This window comes from Artemia sp. Qi Xiang Cuo, chromosome 1 (assembly GCF_049724085.1).
Source record: "Artemia sp. Qi Xiang Cuo chromosome 1, ASM4972408v1, whole genome shotgun sequence".
NCBI classification, from domain to species: Eukaryota; Metazoa; Arthropoda; class Branchiopoda; order Anostraca; family Artemiidae; genus Artemia; species Artemia sp. Qi Xiang Cuo.
In genome coordinates, this window is record NC_142794.1 from 40,391,740 (window position 1) to 40,414,801 (window position 23,062).

Consider the following 23,062-nt stretch of genomic DNA (forward strand, 5'->3'; position numbering starts at 1 on the left):
TATTACTACTAATACTACTAACAACTCATCGCAGTACCAAGCCGCCTGAAGCCAACACAGCTACGCAAGCTCCTCCTCCATCCCAATCTATTCAAAGCTTCCCTTTTTACACCCTCTCACCAAGTTCCCACCCCCTTAAACCTTTTTTTATGACGTCCTCCCACCCCAAACGAGGACGACCTGCTTTCCGTTTAGCCCTAGATGGTTGGTCGAAAAGAACAATCCTCGGCAATCTGTCATCCTTCATCCGCCCAACGTGCCCTAGCCATCTCAACCTTTCCTTTATTATAGCCCTAGAGAGCGGTATTGAACCACATTTTTCGTACAGCCTATACTGGTTCGACAATATCACCTCCGAGGGAAAAAAACAACGAACAAACAAATAAACGAAAACTACGAATCAGTGATCATCCTGCTCGGAAAAAATACAAATTTCTCATTATGGCATGGTACCCCTAAAATAAAGTTCTGTAATATGCTTAAATTGGCAGTATGCTTAATTTGATATGCTTGATTAGGCGGTATTATTTTTCATAATTGATATGCTTAATTTGGCAGTATTTAGTCAAAACTACTAATCCGAACCCAATGTTTTTAAGCTTTTTTGCAAATAGAGTGAATTTTCCTAGGCTCTTAACTATTGTTGGGTTAGTTGAAACTTAATAAATCTCTTATATTTGTAATTACCTAAAATTGTAGTCTTTTAATGTGTATATTACTATCAAACCTCATTTGTTAGAGTTTTGGTTTTTTTTTAGCACGAGTTGCTTCTTGCTTAAATGGCTGGCAACTGAATAATACGAAATCCAATATTTTCACTTAAATGTAAATAAAACCCAGTTCGTGGCAAAACCTACCTCCCTCTCCTTTGAAATTCCCGGTACTTCTATGTTAAACGCCCTATTTTATATATGTCAAACTGGAGACACGACTTAAAATCGGTTTTGTATGGGTTAATTCAAGACACTGTTATACAGTAATGAATGCTTAGTGTGGTTTTCAATGCGTTGACGATATTTAAACTGTTGTTTTTTTAGGTTAGGGGGAGAAAAAGGTACCTAGGTTAGGTTACGTATTTAATATATGCTATGCCTTACCCTTTATCTGAAGTCTCACGGAGAGTTACAAAATTGGGACATAAAATGAATATTTGAGGTATTAGGCATACCCACCCCTTGCCTACGCAATGACCCACCGGCCCTCCTCCATTATAGCTGATACACGATTGTACACCATGGGACATAATTTTATCAAGCATCAAGGGAATGAACATAGTTAAATGAAGCTTTAAAATAAATGTTTATTTCAACCCTTTATTTTCTATGAACTACGTAACTCTTTTAGAACAAATACGTTGCTGCGCGGCGTTACTGCTTCTGAAACTGGTACGTTCAATATTTAAACACCCATCCGGGATTTTCTTTCTAAAAAAAAATAATAAAAAAAAATACGAAACTCCACGTTTTTGCAGACTGAAAATTTAGAAAAAGAGTAAATAGACGGAATTTGAAAGTGGGAGAAACGTGGGTGAAAAAGGAAATCAGGGAGAAAGTTGTTTTCCCCCTTTTTCAAAAATCAGGCAAATTTTCGCAGGCTCGTAGCTTCTGATGGGTAACTGTAAATTGACGAATTTTATATCTAGAATTACCATAAAAAGCTGATTATTTTGATATAATATTGCTATCATTACATCTTTTTTTAGAGTCTCGGTTAATATTAGCCCTAGTAGGTCCTTACTTATAACTCGTTACGGCGAATTGTTTGATGAAATGGGGAAACGAACGAGTTTTGTGTGCAGAGTCCTAGTTGAAAAACTTTTTGTATTTACTTGAAAATTATTCTATTAAGGCTAATAAAATATCCGCAAATCGTTTCTTGGAACGGATTTTGCATTAATTTTTCTGAAAATTGAGAAACATTTACTATTCGATATGTAGATAAGGATTGACTTAACCGATTTTCAGAGCTTTTTCTAGATTTTTCTAGAGAGCTTTTTCTAAATCTAGATTTTCTAGATTTATACTTTTGTGCCAACTTATGTTTGTATGAAAGTGTCTTTGTTTCTGTGACCAAAGTGTCTTTGTTCTGTGACGGCCCTCTGGGCGTTTGTGTCAATAAATTTTATTCCATTCTATTCTTTTCTATTATTATTTTTTTTTTATTAATGATATAGTATTTTTAAAGTTTTGGGCTGGAATGCTCCAAGTTAAGCTCTAAGTGGCTCCAAGGTGGCTGGACCAAGTTTGAGGAAGAGCAAAAGGTTGGTAACGGTTGTCTGGCGTGTACACAAAGACCTAATACTTGTGTGGTCACTGCTTATTGGATTTTACAAGGATTGTTGTTACTGAAAGTATTTTTGTCTATCACAACAGCAAAGTTTAGTCACCTGGAACTTTGCTAATCTATTAAATGCTCAAGATAAATTTTGCTAAATACTTTTAAGCTAAGTTCTGACCGAGCATAATAAAAAATTGGTTGTTAAAAAAAAAAACAGTTCTCGAGGCGAAACGGCAGTTCTCACAGATGGCGATTTATTTAGTTTTTTTTTTTGCTTCAAGAGACGAAGAGAAAACAAGAATGCTTTGTGGTTCTGCCCTTACTTTACTTGTACAAGAGAATTTACTCACTTTACTTGCTTCTTACAAGCAGATAGCTTGTGACGTTTTTCCTTTATCAAACAGTTCGTGGTAACGAACTGTAAGTAAGGAGCGACCCGGCTAAATAGTAACCGAAACTCTAAACAACGGAAATTGGATATCAAAGCATGCATCAAAAGAATCGAGTTTTTATGCTGGTTTCAAATATGTAAGCTTTATCAAGTATAGTGTTAACCATCAAAAGTTAGGAGCCTGAGAAAATTTTTCCGCATTTTCGAAAAAAAGGGGAAACACCCAATAAAAGCCGTAGAATCTTAATGAAAATCACACCATTAGGCTCAGCGCATCAGAGAAACCTATTGTAGAGGTATGAAGTTCCTATCTGCAAAAATGTGGAATTTGTATTTTTTTTACCAGAAGAAAGATCACGGATACGTGTTTATTTGTTGTTTTTTTGTTTTAGTATTTTTCTTCCCAGAGTGATTATATCGACCCAGAAGTCCTAGAATATCGCGAGAGGGCTCATTCGAACAAAAATTTAAGGCTCTAGTGCAATTTTTAAGTTACCAAAAAATTGGACTGCAACTAGGCCCCCTCCCACCCATATTTTTTCCTAGAGTCACCCGATCAAAATTTCGCGATAGCCATTTTGTTCAACCTAGTCGAAAAATCTAACAACTATGTCATTGAGGATGACTTCTCCCCTGCAGTCCTCAGGGGGAGGGCTGCAAGTTGTGAACTTTGCCCATTGTTACATATAGCATTGGGTATTGGGAAGTATACAGACGTTTTCAGGGGGATTTTTCTGGTAGTGGGTCGAGGGAAGAAGATTACATGGTAGGATCTTTCCATGGAAATTTTCTATGAAGGTAATGCCGGATTCCCCAGCATTATTTAAAAAACGATCAGAAATTAAATAAAAAAACAGTTTTTTCAAATGAAAGTAAGGAGCAACATTAAAACTTAAAACGAACAGAAACTTTACGCATATGAGGGTGTTCGCTCCCTCGTCAATACCTCACTCTTTAGGCTAAAGATTTTCTTAAGTACTTTCAGAAGAGCTAGTTATTCTAACAAAACCCTTTGTGATTCAGCGGTCATTCTTAAAGAATTGGAAACAAAATTCAAACTTTAGCGTACAGAGCTAGGTAATGATGCGGTGGCTAATCCCCTCATATACATAATAAAATATACGAATTTAGAAGTTCGTTGCGTAAGTTAATTCGTAAATTACATAAACTTATTACCAATAAAAACGTTCCTAAATAAAATTAAAAGTTCTAGTGTCTTTTTTAAGTGACCAAAAAATTGGATCAAATAAATTTTGAGAAAAGGGGGCGGGGGTTCCCCCGCCCCTTTTTCTCAAAATTGTCTGATCAAAATTTTGAGATACCCATTCTGTTCAGTTTAGTTTAAAGGCCGATTAACTATGTTTTTGGAAATATCATGGCCCCCTCCCCCTCAGCCCCTGTGGAAAGTTCTTTAAGTTACAATATTTGCCCACTGTTTACATATAGTTTTTGTTATTGGGAAGTATGCAGACATTTTTCGGGTGGGGAGGGGCGAATTTTCTGCTGTTGGAACTCTCTACGGGGATAATTTTCTATTGGGAGGGAAGTTTCCAGGGAGTGAATTTTCCAGGCGAACTGCTACACTGGGAAACTTTGCCAGAATTCCTTTACGAAATTCATCTTATGACCTGCTTTCTCTTCACCAACTCAATTTTATGCGTGGAAATGTTATGGGTATTACTGGTAAGCATGTATGCACTTTCAGGACAGGTTGTATAAAACGACCAAACCATCTATATTGGACCTATAAAGCGACCAAACATGTTATATTTTGGAAGTAGATCTTCAGGGATGTGATGGTATAAGGCGACCAGACTGGTTTGTGAGGCAACATCCCATTTTCTGTGCCAATCAGAGATGTTTCTACTAAAGGTACTCCATATACGGTAACTTGATTAGTATAGTAATTGGATCCAAATATAAGGAGTGATTTTCAACGTATTCAGTGTTTATTGGACTTTTCTATAAAATGGTTAACGGCCAAGCTTTCAGCTATTAGCATTCGACGGAAGGTTTATTGATAACATATGGTATTAGACATCAAAAAGTTGTATCATTTTGCGTAAAAGCTAACTCAATTTGCGAAAAAAGGTATGGCATTTGCATAACTCTGCAATGAATGATCTCAATGGATGAATGAATAATAGGGGTGAAACAGAGCTCAATAACATTTTTAAATTGGATTGTATGAAGGTGGTAAAAAAGGTTAAACTGCTTACCATTTAAAGTAAGCCCGAAGGGGTTGCCAACTCATAGGTAATTTATTATAAATTTGGAATAGCATAGTTGGCATCAATATACGGAAACGATTTACGATGACAAGATGAGCTTGTGACTTGACCTAGATTTACTTCTCGGATGTGTTCTGTATAATACACAAGTAACATTTGAACAGTGCTGTGAATATAAAATATGCTCTAACACTGTAGTATACTAAAAAGTTGATACTAATAGAGATGTAGATGCCAAGAAAAGAATTTTAATAAAGAAATTTAGAGCAATCTTTATAAATCCTTAGAATTCAACTAGTGAGCTGATTATAGGTCTGAACCATCAAGGACCGCAACCATCAATGACCCTAACCACCAGGAACCTCAACCTCCAAGGGCCCACTATCCCCAACTTCCAAGAGGCCCCCTCCCTCCAACTTTTTGAGGCCGCCATTCCCCATTTTTATACTTTTTTTTGAAGTTTTTTTTAACTTTTTTTATTATTTTTTGGACATGATATATTTTTTAAACTTTTTTTTACATGTCTTCGAATAAGATAAAACATACTTAAAACATAAGAAATTCACATTTAATATTTTCCAAATTCAAAACGAGAATGATATAGATATTTTAGTGGTGACTTTTACTATTAGAAAAATAGTGCTTGTAGTAGCACCTTTTTTTGGACTGAATTTTTTTTTGGACTTCGAAATTATCTAACTTTTTTTTAAGTATCTTAAAATGACATGAAATATGCTTGCGGCTCTATCAATCGTACTCCATGCTTGCTCATAGATACAAAGCGACTTTCCCACTGGTACTCTATGGCAGGTTATCGACACTACCTAGTTTATTGCATGTATTAAATCAGTGTTTTTTACGCTGTGGAGGGATAAACACACAATTCATATATTTAAAAAGGTGAAGATTAAGCATTTTAAGAAAGTGTGTTCACATGATAGTCTTACTGTAGCATTGAATGCTGACATGGAGAAGTATCTGAACAAAGAAACAAGTACAAGTGGTAGAACTATCGAAAACGAATGCTTGCGTTGTCATGACAGTAAGGAATTAAATTTCTTTGTTGTACCAAAACAATTCCATTGTACAAATGGCGGATATGTGAGTCTCATTTACAGAGAGCTTAGCGCTCAAAGAGAATGCTAACATAAAAATAATAGTTGATGAAGAGGGGTATCTTATTGCTAGTGCTTTTGGTATAATGCTACCTGTTGATAGAGTCTATTGTCATCTTTTAGGTATTAGCATTCAAATGAAATCAAAGGGGAAAAGAAAATCCTACTCTTCTACTAATATCATAAACCATATCTTGTCTACGTGCCGGATCTGTTACCTGTTTCAAAATAATGTGAAAGACAGTGAAATTGCCAGAAAAATAAAAAGGGCATTGGCATAAAATATCGCAAAGGAATATAAAGATGAATCGATGAAAAACAAAGTGCCAGCAAACGTTACTAACATCATTGATCAAACGGTCAATGAACCAAATAATACCAAAGACGAAACGCATATTTAGCCTGTCGATGACACACCAGTAAAATTTGTGTATGACTCAAAATGTAATAATGATTATTCTACTGATTACGAACTAAGAGAAGACAATAGCGACAGTATCAAGAGAGAACATGGTGAACTATTTGAGGGAACAGATTCAAAATGTCCAAAGTTGTTTACTGATATTAATCATGTATAATAATTTATCTGCCATATATTTATATTAATATTCTACGTCTCATTATTTCATTCAAAATATGCTATCTATTACTTTGTTATATTCCCATTATTTCTAGTGTACGCTAGCAGTCCATAGAGGTTTTATTAGAAACTTAGATAGGTTAATAGTTACACATACAGGGAGAGTGCGAAACACATACAAATATGTATATTAAGACATGCAAACCGACAAAGACAGACACTAGAGCAAGCAGGCACCCACCAAGACACACTGGCTTAAAGAGTGAGAGAGACAAAACACATACAAATATATCGATTCAGACATACATACCGACAAAGACAGACACTGGGATATACAAATACCCGGCCAGACACACAGGCAAAGAGAGTGAGAGAGACGAAAACAAATACATCTATATAGATTCAGACATATAAACCGACACTGAGATAAGCAAACACCCGCCCAGACACACAGACAAAGAGAGTAAGAGAGGCAAAAACACATACAAATACATAGATTCAGACATAGAAACCAACAAAGACAAACACGAGGACAGGCATACACCCGCCCTGACACACACAGGCAAAGAGAGTCAGAGAGACAAAAAAACACATACATACATACATATTTAGGACTAAAAACCAACAAAGACAGGCACTGTTAGAAGTAAACACTTGCCTAGACACATAGGTAAAGAGAGTGATAAAGGCAAAAAATACATAAAAATATATAGATTCAGACGTACAAACTGACAAACACATGCACTGTGACACGCAAACACCAGCCCAGAAACACAGTCAAAGAGAATGAGAGAGACAAAAACACATACAAATGCATAGATTCAGACATACAAACTGACAAAAACATGCACTGCGACGAGAAAACACCAAACCAGACACACAGTCAAAGAGAATTAGAGGGACAAAAACACATACAAATACATAGATTAAGACATACAAACTGACAAAGACAGGCAAGGGGAGAAGCAAACATACGTCCAGACACATAGGCAAAGAGACTAAGAGAGACCAAAACAAATACAACTATATAGATCCAGACATATAAACCGACAAAGACAGGCATGGGGGGAAGCAAGCACACGCCCAGACACAAAGGTTAAGAGACTGAGAGAGAGAGAGAGAGACAGGAAAACAAATACAACTCTATAGATTCAAACATGCAAACCGAAAAAGACAAGCATTGGGATAAGCAAACACCCGCCCAGACACATAGTCAAAGAGAGTGAGAGTATAGCTTCAGACGTAAGAATCGACAAAAACAAACATTGGGAGAAGCAAACACCCACCCAGACACACAGGCAGAGAGAGTGAGAGAGATAAAAACACATCAAAATGCATAGATTAAGACGTACAAACCGACAAAGACAGGCACTGGGAGAAGCAAATATCAGCCCAAACACACAGGCAACGAGAGTGAGAGAGACAAAAACGCATACAAATATATAGATTCAGACATACAAACCGACAAAGACAGGCACTGGGACAAGAAAACACCTGCCCAGAGACACATGCAAAGAGAGTGAGAGAGACAAAAAAAAACACATACAAATTCTTAGATTCAGACTACAAACCGACAAAGACAGTGCCTGTCTTTGTCGGTTTGTATGTCTGAATCTATATAGTTGTTTTTGTCTCTCTCACTTTCTCTGTGTGTCTGGGTATGTGTATGCTTGTCCCAGTGCCTGTCTTTGTCTGTTTGTATGTCGGAACTTATGGTATTTTTATGTGTTTTTGTCTCTCTTATTCTCTTTGACTCTGTGTCTGGGCTGGTGTTTTCTTGTCCCAGTGCAAGTGTTTGTGAGTTTGTACGTCTGAATCTATATATTTCTATGTGCTTTTTGCCTTTCTCACTCTCTTTGCCTATGTGTCTAGGCAAGAGTTTGCTTCTCCCAGTGCCTGTCTTTGTTGGTTTCTAGTTCTGAATCTATATGTTTGCATGTGTTTTTTTGTCTCTCTCACTCTCTTTGCCTGTGTGTCTGGGCGGGTGTTTGCCTGTCCTCGTATTTGTGGTTGTCGGTCTCTATGTCTGAATCTGTATATTTGTATGTGTTTTGTCTCTCTCGCTCTCTTTGTCTGTGTGTCTGGGCGGGTGTTTGCTTATCTCAGTGCCTGTCTTTGTCGGTTTAAATGTCTGAATCTATATAATTGTATTTTTTTTGTCTCTCTCACTCTCGTCACCTATGTGTCTGGGTGGGTGTTTTGCTTCTCCCAAAGTTTATCTTTGTCAGTTTGTACGTCTGAATCTATACTCCCACTCTCTTTGCCTATGTGTCTGGGCGGGTTGCTTATCCCGGTGCTTGTCTTTGTCAGTTTGCATTTCTGAATCTATAGAGTTGTATTTGTTTTAGTCTCTCTCTCTCTCAGTTTCTTAAATTTTGTGTCTAGGCGTGTTCTTGCTTCTCTCAATGCCAGTCTTTGTCGGTTTATATGTTTGAATCTATATAGTTGTATTTGTTTTGGTCTCTCTTAGTCTCTTTTCCTATGTGTCTGGGCGTGTGTTTGCTTCTCCCCATGCCTGTCTTTTTCGGTTTGTAAATCCTAATCTATATATTTGTATGTGTGTTTTTGTCTTTCTTACTCTCTTTGCCTGTGTGTCTGGCCAGGTGTTTGATTATCCCTGTGCCTGTTTTGTCGGTATGTATGTCTTAATCTATATATTTGTGTTTGTTTTTGTCTCTCTCACTCTCTATGCCAGTGTGTCTTGGTGGATGCCTGCTTGCTCCAGTGTCTGTCTTTGTCGGTTTGCATGTCTGAATCTATATATTTGTATGTGTTTCTCACTCTCTCTGTATGTGTATCTGTTAACCTATCTCAGTTTCTAATAAAAGGTATATGAACCTGCTATTGTATTTTATAAATAATGGGAATATAACAAATTAATAGATAACATATTTTTAATGAAATAATGACATGTAGAATATTAATATAAATATATGGTAGATACATTATTGTATATTATTAATATCAATGAACAACTTTGGACATTTTGAATCTGTTCCATAAAATAGTTCACCATGTTCTCTCTTGATAATGTAGCTATTGTCTTCTCTTAGTTTATAATCAGTAGAATAATCATTATTGCATTTTGAGTCATACATAATTTTTACTGATGTGTCATCGACAGGCTCAATATGCGTATCGTCTTTGGTATTATCTGGTTCATTGACTGTTTGATCAATGATGTTAGTAACGTTTGCTGGCACTTTTTTTTTCATCGATTCATCCTTATATTCCTTAGTGATATTTTTAGCCAATGCCCTTTTTATTTTTCTGGCAATTTCAATGTCTATTATCACATTATTTTTATACAGGTAACAGTTCCGGCACGTAGACAAGATATGGTTTATCATATTAGTAGAAGAGTAGGCCTTTCTTTTCCCCTTTGCTTTCATTTGAATTTTAATACCTAAAAGATGATGATAGGTTCTATCAACAGGTAGTATGTTACCAGAAGCACTAGCAAGAAGATACCCCTCTTCATCAACTATTATTTTTATGTTAAAATTTTCTTTGAGTACTAACTTCTCTAGAAATGATACTTTCGCATATTCACCATTTGTACAATGGAATTTTTTGGCACTCCAAAGAGATTTAATTCCTTACTGTCATGACAACGCACGCATATGCTACCACTTGTACATGTTTCATTATTCAAATACTTCTCCATGTCAGCATTCAATGCTAAAATAAAACTCTCATGTGAACACACTTTCTTAAAATGTTTCATTTTCACTTTTTTAAAGATATGAATTATGTGTTTATCCTTCCACAGCGTAAAAAATACTGATTTAATACATGCAATGAACTAGGTAGTGTCGATAGCCTGTCATGGGGCGCCATTGGGAAAGCCGCGTCGTGTCTGTGAGCAAGCATGGAGTACGATTGGTAGAGCCGCAAGCATATTTCATGTCATTTTAAGATACGCAAAAAAGTTGAATAATTTCTAACTCCAAAATAAATCAGTCCAAAAAAAGTGCTACTACAAACAATATTTTTCTAATAGTAAAAGTCACGACTAAAATATCTATATAATTTGCATTTTGAATTTTGAAAATATTAAATGTGAATTTCTTATTTTTTAAGTATGTTTTATCTCATTCGAAGACATGTAAAAAAAGTTGAAAAAAACATCATGTTCAAAAAATAATAAACAAAAGTTAAAAAAAACTGAAAAAAGTATTAAAAAAATGGGGGGATGTGGGAGCCAAAAAGTTGGAGGGAGGGGGCCCCTTGGAAGTTAGGGATAGGGGGCCTTTGGAGGTTGAGGTCTTTGGTGGTTAGGGTCATTGATGGCTGCGGTCCTAGATGCTTCAAACCTATAATCATCTCACTAGTTGATTTCTAAGGATTTCGAAAGATTGTTCTGAATTTCTTTATTAAAATTCTTTTCTTGGCATCTACATCACTATTAATATCAACTTTTTAGTATACTATAATGTTAGAGCATATTTTATATGGACAATACTGTTGAAATGGTACTTGTGTATTATACAGAATACACCCAAGAAGTAAAGCTAGGTCAAGTAACAAGGTCATCTTGTCATCGTTAATCGTTTTCGTAGATTTGATGCAAACGATGTTATTCCAAATTTATAATAAATTGCTTATGAGTTAGCAGCCCCTTCGGGCTTACCTTAACTGGTAAGCAGTTTAACCCCTTTTCAACCACCTTCATAAAATCCAATTAAAATGGTATCGAACTCTGTTTCACCCCTATTATTCAATCATCAATTAAGGTCATTCATTGCTGAGTTATGCAAATGCTATACATTTTTTCGCAAATTGAGTTAGCTTTTACGCAAAATGATACATTTTTTTGATGTCTAATACCATTTGCTATCATTAAACCTTCCGTCGAATGCTAATAGTCGAAAGCTTGGCCCTTAACCATTTTACAGAAAAGTCCAATAAACCTTTGAAAACGTTGAAAATCCCTCCTTATATTTGGATCGAATTACTATACTAATCAAGTTACCGTATATGGAATACCGTTAGTAGAAACATCTCTGATTGGTCCAGCAAATGGGATGTTGCCTCATAAACCAGTCTGGTCGCTCCAGACTTGACACCAATCTCGTCCCTGAATATCTACTTCCAAAATATAACATGTTTGGTCGCTTTTTAGGTCCATAATATACAGGGTTTGGTCGTTTTATACAACCTGTCTTGAAAGTGCATACATGCTTACTACTGGTATTATCCGGGGTAAATCAAACAGTTTGTTGTAACTAACTGTAAGTAAGGAGCAACTCGGCTTAATAGTAACCGAAACTCTAAAAAAACAAGATTTTCAACATTGATAAATACATCAAGAGAATCAGCTTATGATGCTGATTCAAAATATATAAATTGCTCAAATTTAGTGTTACATATCAAAAGTTAAAAGCCTGAGAAAATTTGCCTGATTTTTGAAATAGGAGGAAACACCCCCAAAAATTCAAGTAATCTTAATGAAAATTACACCATCAGATGCAGCGTACTAGAAAACCCTACTTTAAAGGTTTCAAGCTCCTATATACAAAAATGTGGAATTTGGCTATTTTTGCCAGAAGACAGATCACGGATGCTTGCTTATTAATTTTTTTCCCAGAGGTGATTTTATCGAAATAACGGTCCTAGAAGATCGACAGAGGGCGTATTTGAACGGAAGATAAGAAACATAGTGACCTTTTTAAGTGACCAAAAAGATTGGTGCCCAACTGACCCTTCTCAATGCTCCTTTTTTCCCCAAAATTATCTTATCAAAATTTGAGATAATATTCTCAAAATGTTGCTTATAGGCATTTTGTTCAGTATAGTTGAAAGATCAAATAATCAAGTTTTTAGGGATAAAATGATCCTCCGCCCCCAGAGTCCTTGGGGAGAGGCCTATAAGTTGTGAAAATTGCCCATTGTTTATGTTTAGTGTTTGTTATTGGGAACTATAAAGACATTTTTCGGTGGTGGTGGGGGGGATTTTGTGCTTAGGGTGGATTTCCATGGGGAGGATCTTCTTTGGGTAGGAAATTTTAAGAAAGCCATTTAGCCAAAAAAAAAAAAATAATTTGCAAATTTTGTTTTAATTATTCATATACAGTGAGCTAATTTCAAAACCTGCATTAATTCAAAAACGTTTAGAAGTTAAATTAAAAAAAAAACAAGTTTTCTTTTAACAGAAAATAAGGAGCGACATTAAAACTTAAAACGAATAAAAATTATTTCGTATATGAAAGGTGATGTACCTTTCTCAGCGCCTCGCTCTTTATGATAAATTTTGACTCTTTGTCACAACTTTGTTTTTGAAACAATAAAAATCTTTAGCGTAAAGAGCGAGGTGTTAAGAAAAGGACAGCCCTTTTCATACACGGAATAATTTCTGTTTGTTTTAAGTTTTAATGTCGCTCCTTACTTTCTGTTAAAAAAATTATTTTCTTACTTAATTATTTATTAATAGCTGGGCTACTCATTTCAAAGATTGAACAAATACCAAATATATCTTTACCTGACCTATCAAGTGTTTTTGCCACCTACTTCCATTCATTTTCTTTGATCCCCAGACCAGAACGTAATTTGCACTTACTGAAACAAAAACAAAAACAAATGACATTTGATTTTCAATTTAATATTCATAAACTAATATTTATTCTTTAAAGTGCTCATAATTTGTATTTGTTAAAGTAAAAAAAGTTGATACATTTAAAATGTATTTTGTTTTTAGTAAAGTGTAAACTATGTTCTGGTCTTGAGAAGACATGGAGTTTGTCAGCCTTACTCATCTTAATTTTTATTCGTTTTGAGTTTGACTAGCTTGTTTTATTGTAATTCATGCACGTTTTTGGTTTTATTTATTTATTAATGATGATTTTTGGTAGTTTTGCACTTGAAAGATAAGCAAAACTAACGCGTTTAGTTTTGCTTATCGTTTTCTAACTCGTTTAGTTTTTAACATATCAGTATATGTCAATTAAACTGACAACCGACGGTCATTTGTTTGTGTTTTTTGTTTTTATCAGTAAAGCCCAAATTAGTGTTCTGGTTTTGAGAAGGCATGGGGGTTATCAGCCCTATTCATGTTAATATATGCTTGTTTTGAGTTTGACTCGGTTATTTTTTTTAACTTCTGTTTGGTTTGAGTTTCATTTATTTATTGATAGTGATTTGTGGTAGTTCAATGCTTGGAAGATTATTTGACTTTATTTTTGCACATTCTTGGTTTAATGAAGCTCTTTACTTTTCTTTGAACAACTTGTTTGTGCGGAAAAAAAGTTTTTTAAATTAATTTCTGTTCGTTTTTTATTGACATAGTCTTTTTCATTGAGAAAATAATATTTTATATCTTCTCCGTTTTTCTCTTAAACAAAATACATAGTTTGGCTTGCTATTTTTATGTTGGAGAAACTTTTTCAACAGTTTTTAATCCTAACACAAATGGTATTGTAAAATTTAATTTTATATCTCCTCAAGTTGACCTGAAAAATAAAACTTAGTATCATTCCCAACAAATTCTATCTATGCTCTTTGACAGCCTGGATACAATTACACTCTTTTGATTTATTTGAAGTGTAAAAGCAGAAGCAGTAAATGCGGTAGCCCCGAAAGTTTCAACTTAATACCCCCTGTCGTTCTCGATATATTGCTGAGGTGTCTTACCGGCAGCCATACACACAGTGCCTTTTGATTTAGTCATAAAGCATAATGGGCAATTTGCACAATTTTGGGGGGTTCACATACACAATATCCCTCGAGACATAGTTTCTGGACCGTTCTGCCATGCTGAACAAAATGGCTGTCATTTAAATTTTGACTGGATGTGTTTCGAAAATGCATGGGCTTTGGAGGAGGGCTGCTTACCCTCAAATCTCTTCGACTTTTAATATGGGCATTGGAACTTTTAATGTCCAATCAAATTAGCTGATTTAAAAGTCACAAATATTTCTAGCTATAATAGAGCGGTGCTGCCTATCAGAAGCGCATCCAGGATTTTCGTTCGGGGGAGGGGGGTACTATTTTCTTTAGGGGGGGAGGGGTTACACAAATAACCTCAAAAACGAATACAAAATTTGTTTATGTCTATTTTTATTACGTTTTTACGAGTCAAACAAACATTATGGGGGGGTGGGAGGGGTTCAAACCGGGTAACCACCCCCTGGATATGGCCTTGCTGCCTATGATATTGCTTAATTGCCCTTTTGAAAACCTGCGGGCATATAGTTTTTTTTTGTTTAATTGAAACTCCCTTTAAACTTTCCCTAAAAGATAGTCTGTTTTAACAATGTAATCCGTTCTTGAAATATTACTTTGTCACCTTTGTGAAAATCTACACGCTCATAGCTCGTTTTGATTTAGTTCAAAGCCTTCCTAAATATTCCTTGGAAGCTTCCCCTAGTAATCTTAGCTTGCGTAGTAGCAATAGCGGTAGATAGACCCCGGCGCCGCGCCGATTAGGGAAGACCGGCGGTGACGGGGCCGAAACAGCAGCGGCGGCACGCTGCCGGCCCGCTTCCCGGTAAGACATCGGTGGCGTAATCTGCTTTAAATTAAAAAAAAATAATTAAATTTTTGGCATCTCTGCTTTAAATAAAAAAATTCAATATATTATCATTGAAATGTAATACCTATCTACCCCCCCCCCCTCCTCTGGATACCACCTTGATAGGATACCGTCTCAGATTTACATTAAACAGTTAATTTACTTAATAATTAACTAGGTCACTATATGGTTCGAACAAACACGGGAAATAACGTTAAACAGCTTAGTGTTCCTTGAAAAAAAATTGAGGGTATGTGTAAAGGGGTACAATGACAACAATAAAAATGTCGAAATTATCCAGATATAACTCAAATTTTTGGAAAACTGAGTCATAGATTCGCCGTGGCATTCAATAAGATCCAAAGAATCTAATTAAAAGGGAGCACACACAAAATCCATATCAGGCCAGTAGCCTAGGAGAAATTACAAAACACCCAAGACAATGAACAACTCCCAATGGGGTGCCCTGGGTCTATCAAAATATTTCAATGGTTTCCCAGGGAATATGATATCGTTTTCTTAAGTCTCCGCTTTAAATGAAAAAAATAATTATAGTTTTGGCATCCCTGCTTTCAATTAAAAAAAAGTAAGGTATTATTATTTTAAAGTGATAGCCCCCTATCTCCCTCCCCATATAGGGAATAATTTATAATTTGTTATGAATCATATTTTTGGGGTAACTTCCGTTTCAATCTTTAATTCCCCAACCTTTTACATAGTTTAGTCTATAGCTAAATTTTGTCTCAGTAGAAGGGTTCTTTTTGGAAGGGGGGGGTTAAAAATTTTTCAGAAAGAAGACAGTATTTTCTTTAATCTATCAGGCGTTCAACAATTGGGTATTAAACGTTAAGAAAACCTTATCTAAAAACATCAAAAGAAAACTAAATTCTACAAACTTACGATTCAGCTGTAGAAACAGTCTGTCGACTATCAATTTCAAAATCCAACTGAAGCTCTATAATAGTGAATGCGTTCTATTCAACTTAAAAATATAATTATTGACTACAAATGATGTAAGAAATAGGAATTAGGAAACTGTATTCAAAATGATTTAATCTCATTTTATAAAAGCGATATTTTTTTTCAACAAATGAAGAACTGTGTACATTGCAATTGCATATATCTGGTTTTTATGCAAAGTAACAAATGAGACTAAAATTAAAGAACAAGAGAGTAGGGAAGAACTATGGTATGCAAGTAATATTTGGCAGGGAAAGTCGCTAAGGTTGGCACCGTGATTGGGTGATTTTCGGGGATTTGGGGAACCAAATTTTTTTTCGGGGTGACGCATAGATTTTCGGGGAAATACCTGAAATTTCTGGGATAGTGCAAGCCCTGCTGGATTTCTAATCAGGAAAAGCGAAATACTAAACCACACGAGAAAGAAAAGTTCCGACTTTGCGGTTGACGCAATAAAGAATTACTGCAAAATTAATTCAAAGTCAGCCGAACGCCGCCACGTCTGCCGGCAGTGACGCGCCTGCATCGCACCGGTGGCTTAGAGACACTTTCGCGGCCGTCAACCAGGCCTTTCGATGGTAGCGTTCGGTCGATCCGCTGGCGTTGCGCCGGGGTCTTGTTGTAGTAGCATTAGTAGCAGTATGCGCATAGCATCTTTGGCTCCTTCAACATCCCTTTCAACACACGCTGAAAGTTTCAACTTAATACCATCAACAGCTTCTGAAGCATTTCTGATACGCCCTCTTGACAGCCTGTGTAGACAGTATATTTCGATTTAGTTCCATACAATTTCAATATTTTCCAAATTTTTGCCTTAATACCCTTAGTTTAGTAGCAGCTGTAGAAAATAGTAGCAGCAGAATTAATAGTAGTAGTCTTAGCTTTAGTGGCAGTAGTAGTAGTAAAAGTAGTAATAATAGTAGCAGTAGCAGCAGTATGAGTAGAAAGAATAGCGTTAGGATGCAAATATTTTTTTTTGTTAGTTCAACAACCCGTACAACAAGCCCTGTTAGTTTCAACTTCACAAACCAAACTGTTTCTAATATATTGCTGTTACGTCCTTTTGACCACCTGCATATAGACGGCGTGTTATGATTGAGTTCACCTTTTCCCCTTAAAGTTCCTAAAAAAAATAAACTTCATACTCCTAGGCACAGTTGTAATAGTAGCCACAGTAGTAGTATTAGTTTTAGTAGTAGTATTAAAAGTAACAACTTCAGTACTAGTAGCGGCAGCAGTATTAGGGTATTGCCTTTTGGTCAGTAGATCATCCCTTTCATTAAATCCTGGAAGTTTAAACTTAATACAGTTAGTCATTGCTATGACACTGCTGATATGTCTTTTTGATACCCTTTATGCTCGTATGCCTCTCCGAAACTTTCATACCAATGCTCTTAGCCTTGCAAGTAATTGCCATAGAAATAGTGGCTAAATTAGTAGTAATTGTAGTACTACTACTGGTAGTATTATTATTATTATCATTATTATTATTATGATTAGTATTAGTAGTAGTTATAGTAAATTTAGCAATGATAACAGTATTAGTAGTAGCATGCACATATTGCCTTTTGGTCAGATTATCTTCACCTTTAAGCATTATCTGTAAGTTTCAAATTAATACCCTAATCAATTCTGTAGATACTCTCTTTTGGCAATGTACTTCCACATAGCGTTTTTTGATTTAGTTCAAATTTCCCCTCAATATTGTGATTTGATTAGTATGGTAATAGCAGTGGTAGCAGTAGTAGCGGTAGTAGTAGTTTTAGTAGTAGTGGTAGCATGCAAATATTGCGTTTTTAGTCACCTCCCTTATCTTTTCCTCAAAGCTCCAAATTAATATACACAGTCATTCTTGAGTTATAACTTTTTAAAAGTCTGTATACACATAGCATGTTTTGATTTGGCTAAGTATTCCACTCAAAATTCTCTGAAAGGCTCACCTGAATGCCTTCCGTATTTTTGGAAAGTAAAGACATGCATGCCTTTCTCAATAACATATACTATATGTAAACAATGAATAAATTGCCTAACTTACAACCCTGAAGACAGTGGGGAGGTTGAAATCCTAAAAAACATAATTATCGGACCTTTCAACAATGCTGAACAAAATAGTTTCCAAACAATTATGATCGGATGTGTTTTGGGGAATGCCAGGCTTCGGGGAGAGGCAGGTTACGACCCCCCCCCCCATTTACTTTTGACTCTTAAAAGGGGTGCTAGAATTTCCTACTTCCAATCAAATGAAGTCTATCTGATCTGAAGTTTATACGATCATCCGTTCCATAAGAACCTTATATGGCCCAGGGAATAAGTTAAAGCCCTTTCCCCAGGGACCAGGGGGGGCGGGTGTTTGTCCACCCTGAAGGCATTGTTGTATGCTCTTTGGGCTTTTGTGAACAAAATGGCACTCAAAATTTCGATCGGATGCGCTTGGGGAAAAAACAGTGTTAGAGCTAGTAGGACTAATTGTCCTACATCACTTTTCACACTTAAAAAGGAACAATAACTTTACATTTCCGATCAAATGAGCCGCTTTTAAAGTCCACACGCCCATGCCTTCCTTATATGCCCCAACTGCATAACTTACAACCCTTGCCCCCAGACTCTGCGGGGTTTTGTTAACCCTGAAGGCCTTGTTACGTGAATTTGGAATATTTTTTGAACAAATATCCATCTAAAAATTCCTATCGGATGAATTTGAGAAAAATAATACGGGAGGGAGGGCTAGTTGCCCTCCGATCACGTTAACTCTTAAAAAGAGTACTGGAACTTCTGATTTCCAATCCAATGAGCCCCTTTCGAAGTTATACGACCACCCTTTCAATAAAAAGCTTATATATCCCCGGGCATAGCTTACATCCCTTGTCCTGAGGGCTGTGCGGGGTGGAAAGTCATCCTCAAAGTCATAATTACCGGACCCTTCAACTGCGCTGAATAAAATGGCTATCTCAAAATTCTGATTGGACGTGTTTGGGGAAATGGTCGGTGAAGGGGGCTGTTTACCCTCCAATCGCTTTCAACTATCAAAAATGGCACTATTACTTCAATTTCCAATTGAATGAGCCCCTTGTGAATTTTCTACGACAACTGCTTCTATGCAAAGTACCCTGGTATAAAACAAATAAAGAAACCAAAAAAAGAATAATATTACATTCTGTCTACATCGCTCTTTACTTAGGAAGCTGTATTTTTTCAATTTCAAGTTGCAGCGTGGTGACGCGGTTTGTTTCGCTTCGGAGCGCCTTTTTTTATCGTTTGGCGAAGCAATTTCTGCTACGCGAAGCAATATTCACGCTCTGTCATAGCTAAGCTTTAGGCGAATGCGGTGTTTTGAAGCAAGTTAGCTTTCAATTAGCTATGAAGTCAGCACAGGTTAAATCAAGATTACAGATAATGATCTTGCTTTTCTTATGTGTGGTTTTGTATCCATTATCCCTTATTTTTATGCCGCTGTTTTCATCTCCAAAATTAATTCTTTTTTATTAGTGTATATTGATATTTTCGTTAGTTAATTCACAGACAAATTATTATTTTTATTAATTTATTTATAGATATTAATTTATTTATATTCATATATTTTTATTAATTTATATATCATATTTTTTGTCATTTAGACTATCCATCTATAGCTAAATGTAAAGTAGGTCGTCCCCGAATGAGTTCGAATGAGGTTACAAGGAAGGATGTAAAGGAAATTGGAACTTCCTAGGAGGGGATAAAGAGAGAAGTTTTGAATAGGTTGGGATGGAGGAGGAGTGTGCACAGCTGTGTCTGCTTTGGGTGGCTTGGTGCTGCAGAGAGTTGTTATTGTTATTACTAGTAATAATATAGATAATTTATGATAACTAACCTAAAACTATTTTGTTTTTCAGGTATCTGCTGCGGTAATAAACTTTTATGTTCCTTCTGTTCTGATGATCTACCTGTATGGAAGGATTTTCTATGAAATTAGAAAAAGAAGCCGTTCAGAGCTTGGACAAGTCAGGGTATCTAGCTATCCAAATCGTGTGGATAAAGTGGAAGATAAGTCATGTGCTTCTCGTTTCGTCAAAAAGACCATACGTAGTTCCGAAAAAACGCCTTCTGAGGATGATTTAAGTGATTCAGTGGGAAGAGAGCCGTCTTATACGATTAATCATCAGCATTCACTATTAGAAGGATCTTGTTCTTCTTCTAGCAATGGTACTCGGGCTTCAAGTATTAGTCAGTATAGGAGTCTTACTCTTTTCACGGTCCCTTTTCCTTTGTGCCAAAAAGAGGGCTACTGTACTGTAGAAGATTGTCAGTTCTTTGGAAAAGTTGACGTACATATCGAGTACATTCGTGACAGTGATTCAAATAACCTCTTGCAAGAAAAACATACAAAACATAAACAGTGCTATGCATCCCATGTACGAGGAAATAAACATGTTGAATGGAAACCCACTGAACTATATGAGAACAATGGAAATACATTGAAACACGAGTCAACTAAAGGATTGAACAATATTTGTGACTTAAATCGAAGGATCCCAAAAGTACCACAGGGGTATTTTCAAAAAGAGAAAAAGGCCGCTAAGCAGTTAGGAGTCATTATGGGAGCATTTTTACTTTGCTGGTTGCCATATTTTATCAGTTTTATGGTGATAGCAGGGTGTAGTGAATGCATATCGCATAAATTTTATTTAACTACAGTATGGCTTGGATACATGAACTCAGCCTTAAATCCAATATTATATCCTTTGTGCAATGTACATTTTCGAAGAGCATTTGCAAGGATGCTCAGGGTCAACAAACCGAATAGTGGTGTTTTACCAACGATAAACTCTTCTCAGTTGGCTAAAATAAAAAGCTATTCTAACAGATGATTTATATTAACGTAATAAATGCTCGAATTTCTTACAATATGATCTCTGATAAACGGTGAAATAATCAAAACTATTGAAAAATGCTTTGTGCTGTACTGACAAAAAAATGAAACTAAGTTGGAACTAATTGAAAAAGATACAATACCCCCCCCCCCATACGTTTTCGTGAAATTACACCAGAAGTACAATTTTTTCATGTAAACCTTGTTATCTCAAGCCAAAGAATGTCTCCTCAAATAAATGTGTATTGTATTAAAATAGATTAACTCAAGGTGACAATGCTTGAACTAAATTTTCATGTGCCAAATGCTACTGTAAAAATAAGACTGTTTCCTATTTGAATTGAAATACACCAGGAATAAAAATAGTATATGAACAAACAAGACAGAAAAAAAGGTAAACTTGACTTTCAGCGTTATTTTGGGTCAGTGCCATGTCTTATGCAAACCGAAGTAATTCCCTTCTCCATCTTTTTTCTGATCGTAATAAACATTTGCTTTTTTAAAGATAATTTAAACTTTCTGACAAATAAGAACAAGGAAATTTTTCTTTCGTTAGATTATGAACATCTCTTAAAGTCTTATATGTAAATGTAATTTTTCATTGTTCATATCCACCAATAGTGGTAGTTCTATAACAATAAAGATGGTGAGGGAAAACGGGAATACTAGGAATCAATCCGCATATCTGAGCTGTAATGGAGTAAATTTGAATTCACCAAACTCCTTTTTACTCTTTAATCCACTTGAAGCTTGAGGACCTCTCAAGGAGTGGTCAACTTTTGAAAATGGTGCAAACAAATTGGGACGTGGCGTAGAGGCGTATCATTGCTATGCCTGGTAGAGCATTGTGCAGCTTCGCGGAACGTACTATGGTGCGGCTTGGTGCAATGTTACATGGTTGACTGTGGCGTGACTTAGTGGATTGTGGTAAGGTGGAATGAAATCTGAAGCGACAAAATATGCTGGTATTACAGAGAATAGACGTAAAAATAACGTCATCTCTAAGCAAAACTTTATCCTCGGCTGTATAACCTTAAATAGAATTCATTCAATTATTCATTGGTTGAAACATCAAATGAATTGTGGATACTAAAATTAATTCTTAAGACCAGTGCCATCTTTACTTATATTACCTGCACACACACACAGAATAGTTAACATTTCCTATTCACCATTTCCTCTACCAAGCTAAACGTGCTTCAAACTATTTAGGTTAGAATATTTGAATAAACTACGGGTGAGTGCGGGAGACATAAAACAAACCAGGAAGAAATCAAAGGGTTTAAAGGCGGCCTCTTACGTAAGCCTTGCTTGTCTAAATCTTTATTCGTATTTTTTTTCTTTTTTTGAAATGAGAATAAGCTGCGAACTGCTATATTTCTAACGTTTTATAGTACTTGCAATCAAGAAAATAGGATAAATAAATCTACGTTTTTTACATTTGTATCCTTACAGAACTTTCTTCAGACAAAGCTATAGTTTATGCACTTGTCTTGGTCATAGTGCTCCTCGGTGAATTAGTTTCATAAGCTAGAAAATAATGAACGAACAGTGTGAATTTGTGCGAGTATTTTTTTATATTTACAAGATTAATAAACATGGTCTGATGTTAAATGAAGAAGACGAATAGTATTTTTTAAAGAAGGCGCTCGGCACATGGTAGAGTTTTGAATTGTTGGGCACTTATTGCCCTAATCGATTATCCTGCAATGAACACATTTTTAGCAATTATACTTTAAATTTGGAGGTTGCATGCAAAGTAATTGAAGCTGTGGCTCAAACGAGGATAAGAAAAAGGATTAATATATAGTCTGGGAGCCACTTGCCAAAAATTTGACAAGTAGTTTATCAGTGACCAGCAGAAGGTTTGACTACGGAACTATGGGGCAATCGATAGCGCTAATTACAAAAAGGAGTGTTATATACTCGCCCGAAAGGTGCTTGTCTCCAAAATTTGAAAAAATCACACTTTTGGCTTTTAAAAAATACGTTGTGCAAAAACTCTTTAGCAATGGTTGCACAGTTTGTGGTAATTGATACCAGTGATTACGAGTGTCCTGCAGTACTGATGAGCTTTAAACTTGCAAATTCGTTGTTTTCATGCTCCAGGAAAATTGCTCTAGTATTCAAATATTCTGCGAGTAATAAAA

General features: G+C 35.8%; 1 protein-coding gene across 1 annotated transcript in view; it reads left to right on the forward strand.

The window, feature by feature from the left end:
• Positions 1-22,491, forward strand: part of LOC148956308 (histamine H1 receptor-like) — a 91,843-nt gene extending 69,352 nt beyond the window's left edge. The window contains exon 5 of the mRNA XM_089094883.1: positions 19,936-22,491. Coding sequence (XP_088951009.1) covers positions 19,936-20,910 — 975 coding nt within the window. The 3' untranslated portion in view covers positions 20,911-22,491. The remainder of the gene's footprint in view (positions 1-19,935) is intronic.
• The last annotated feature ends 571 nt before the right edge of the window (positions 22,492-23,062 follow it).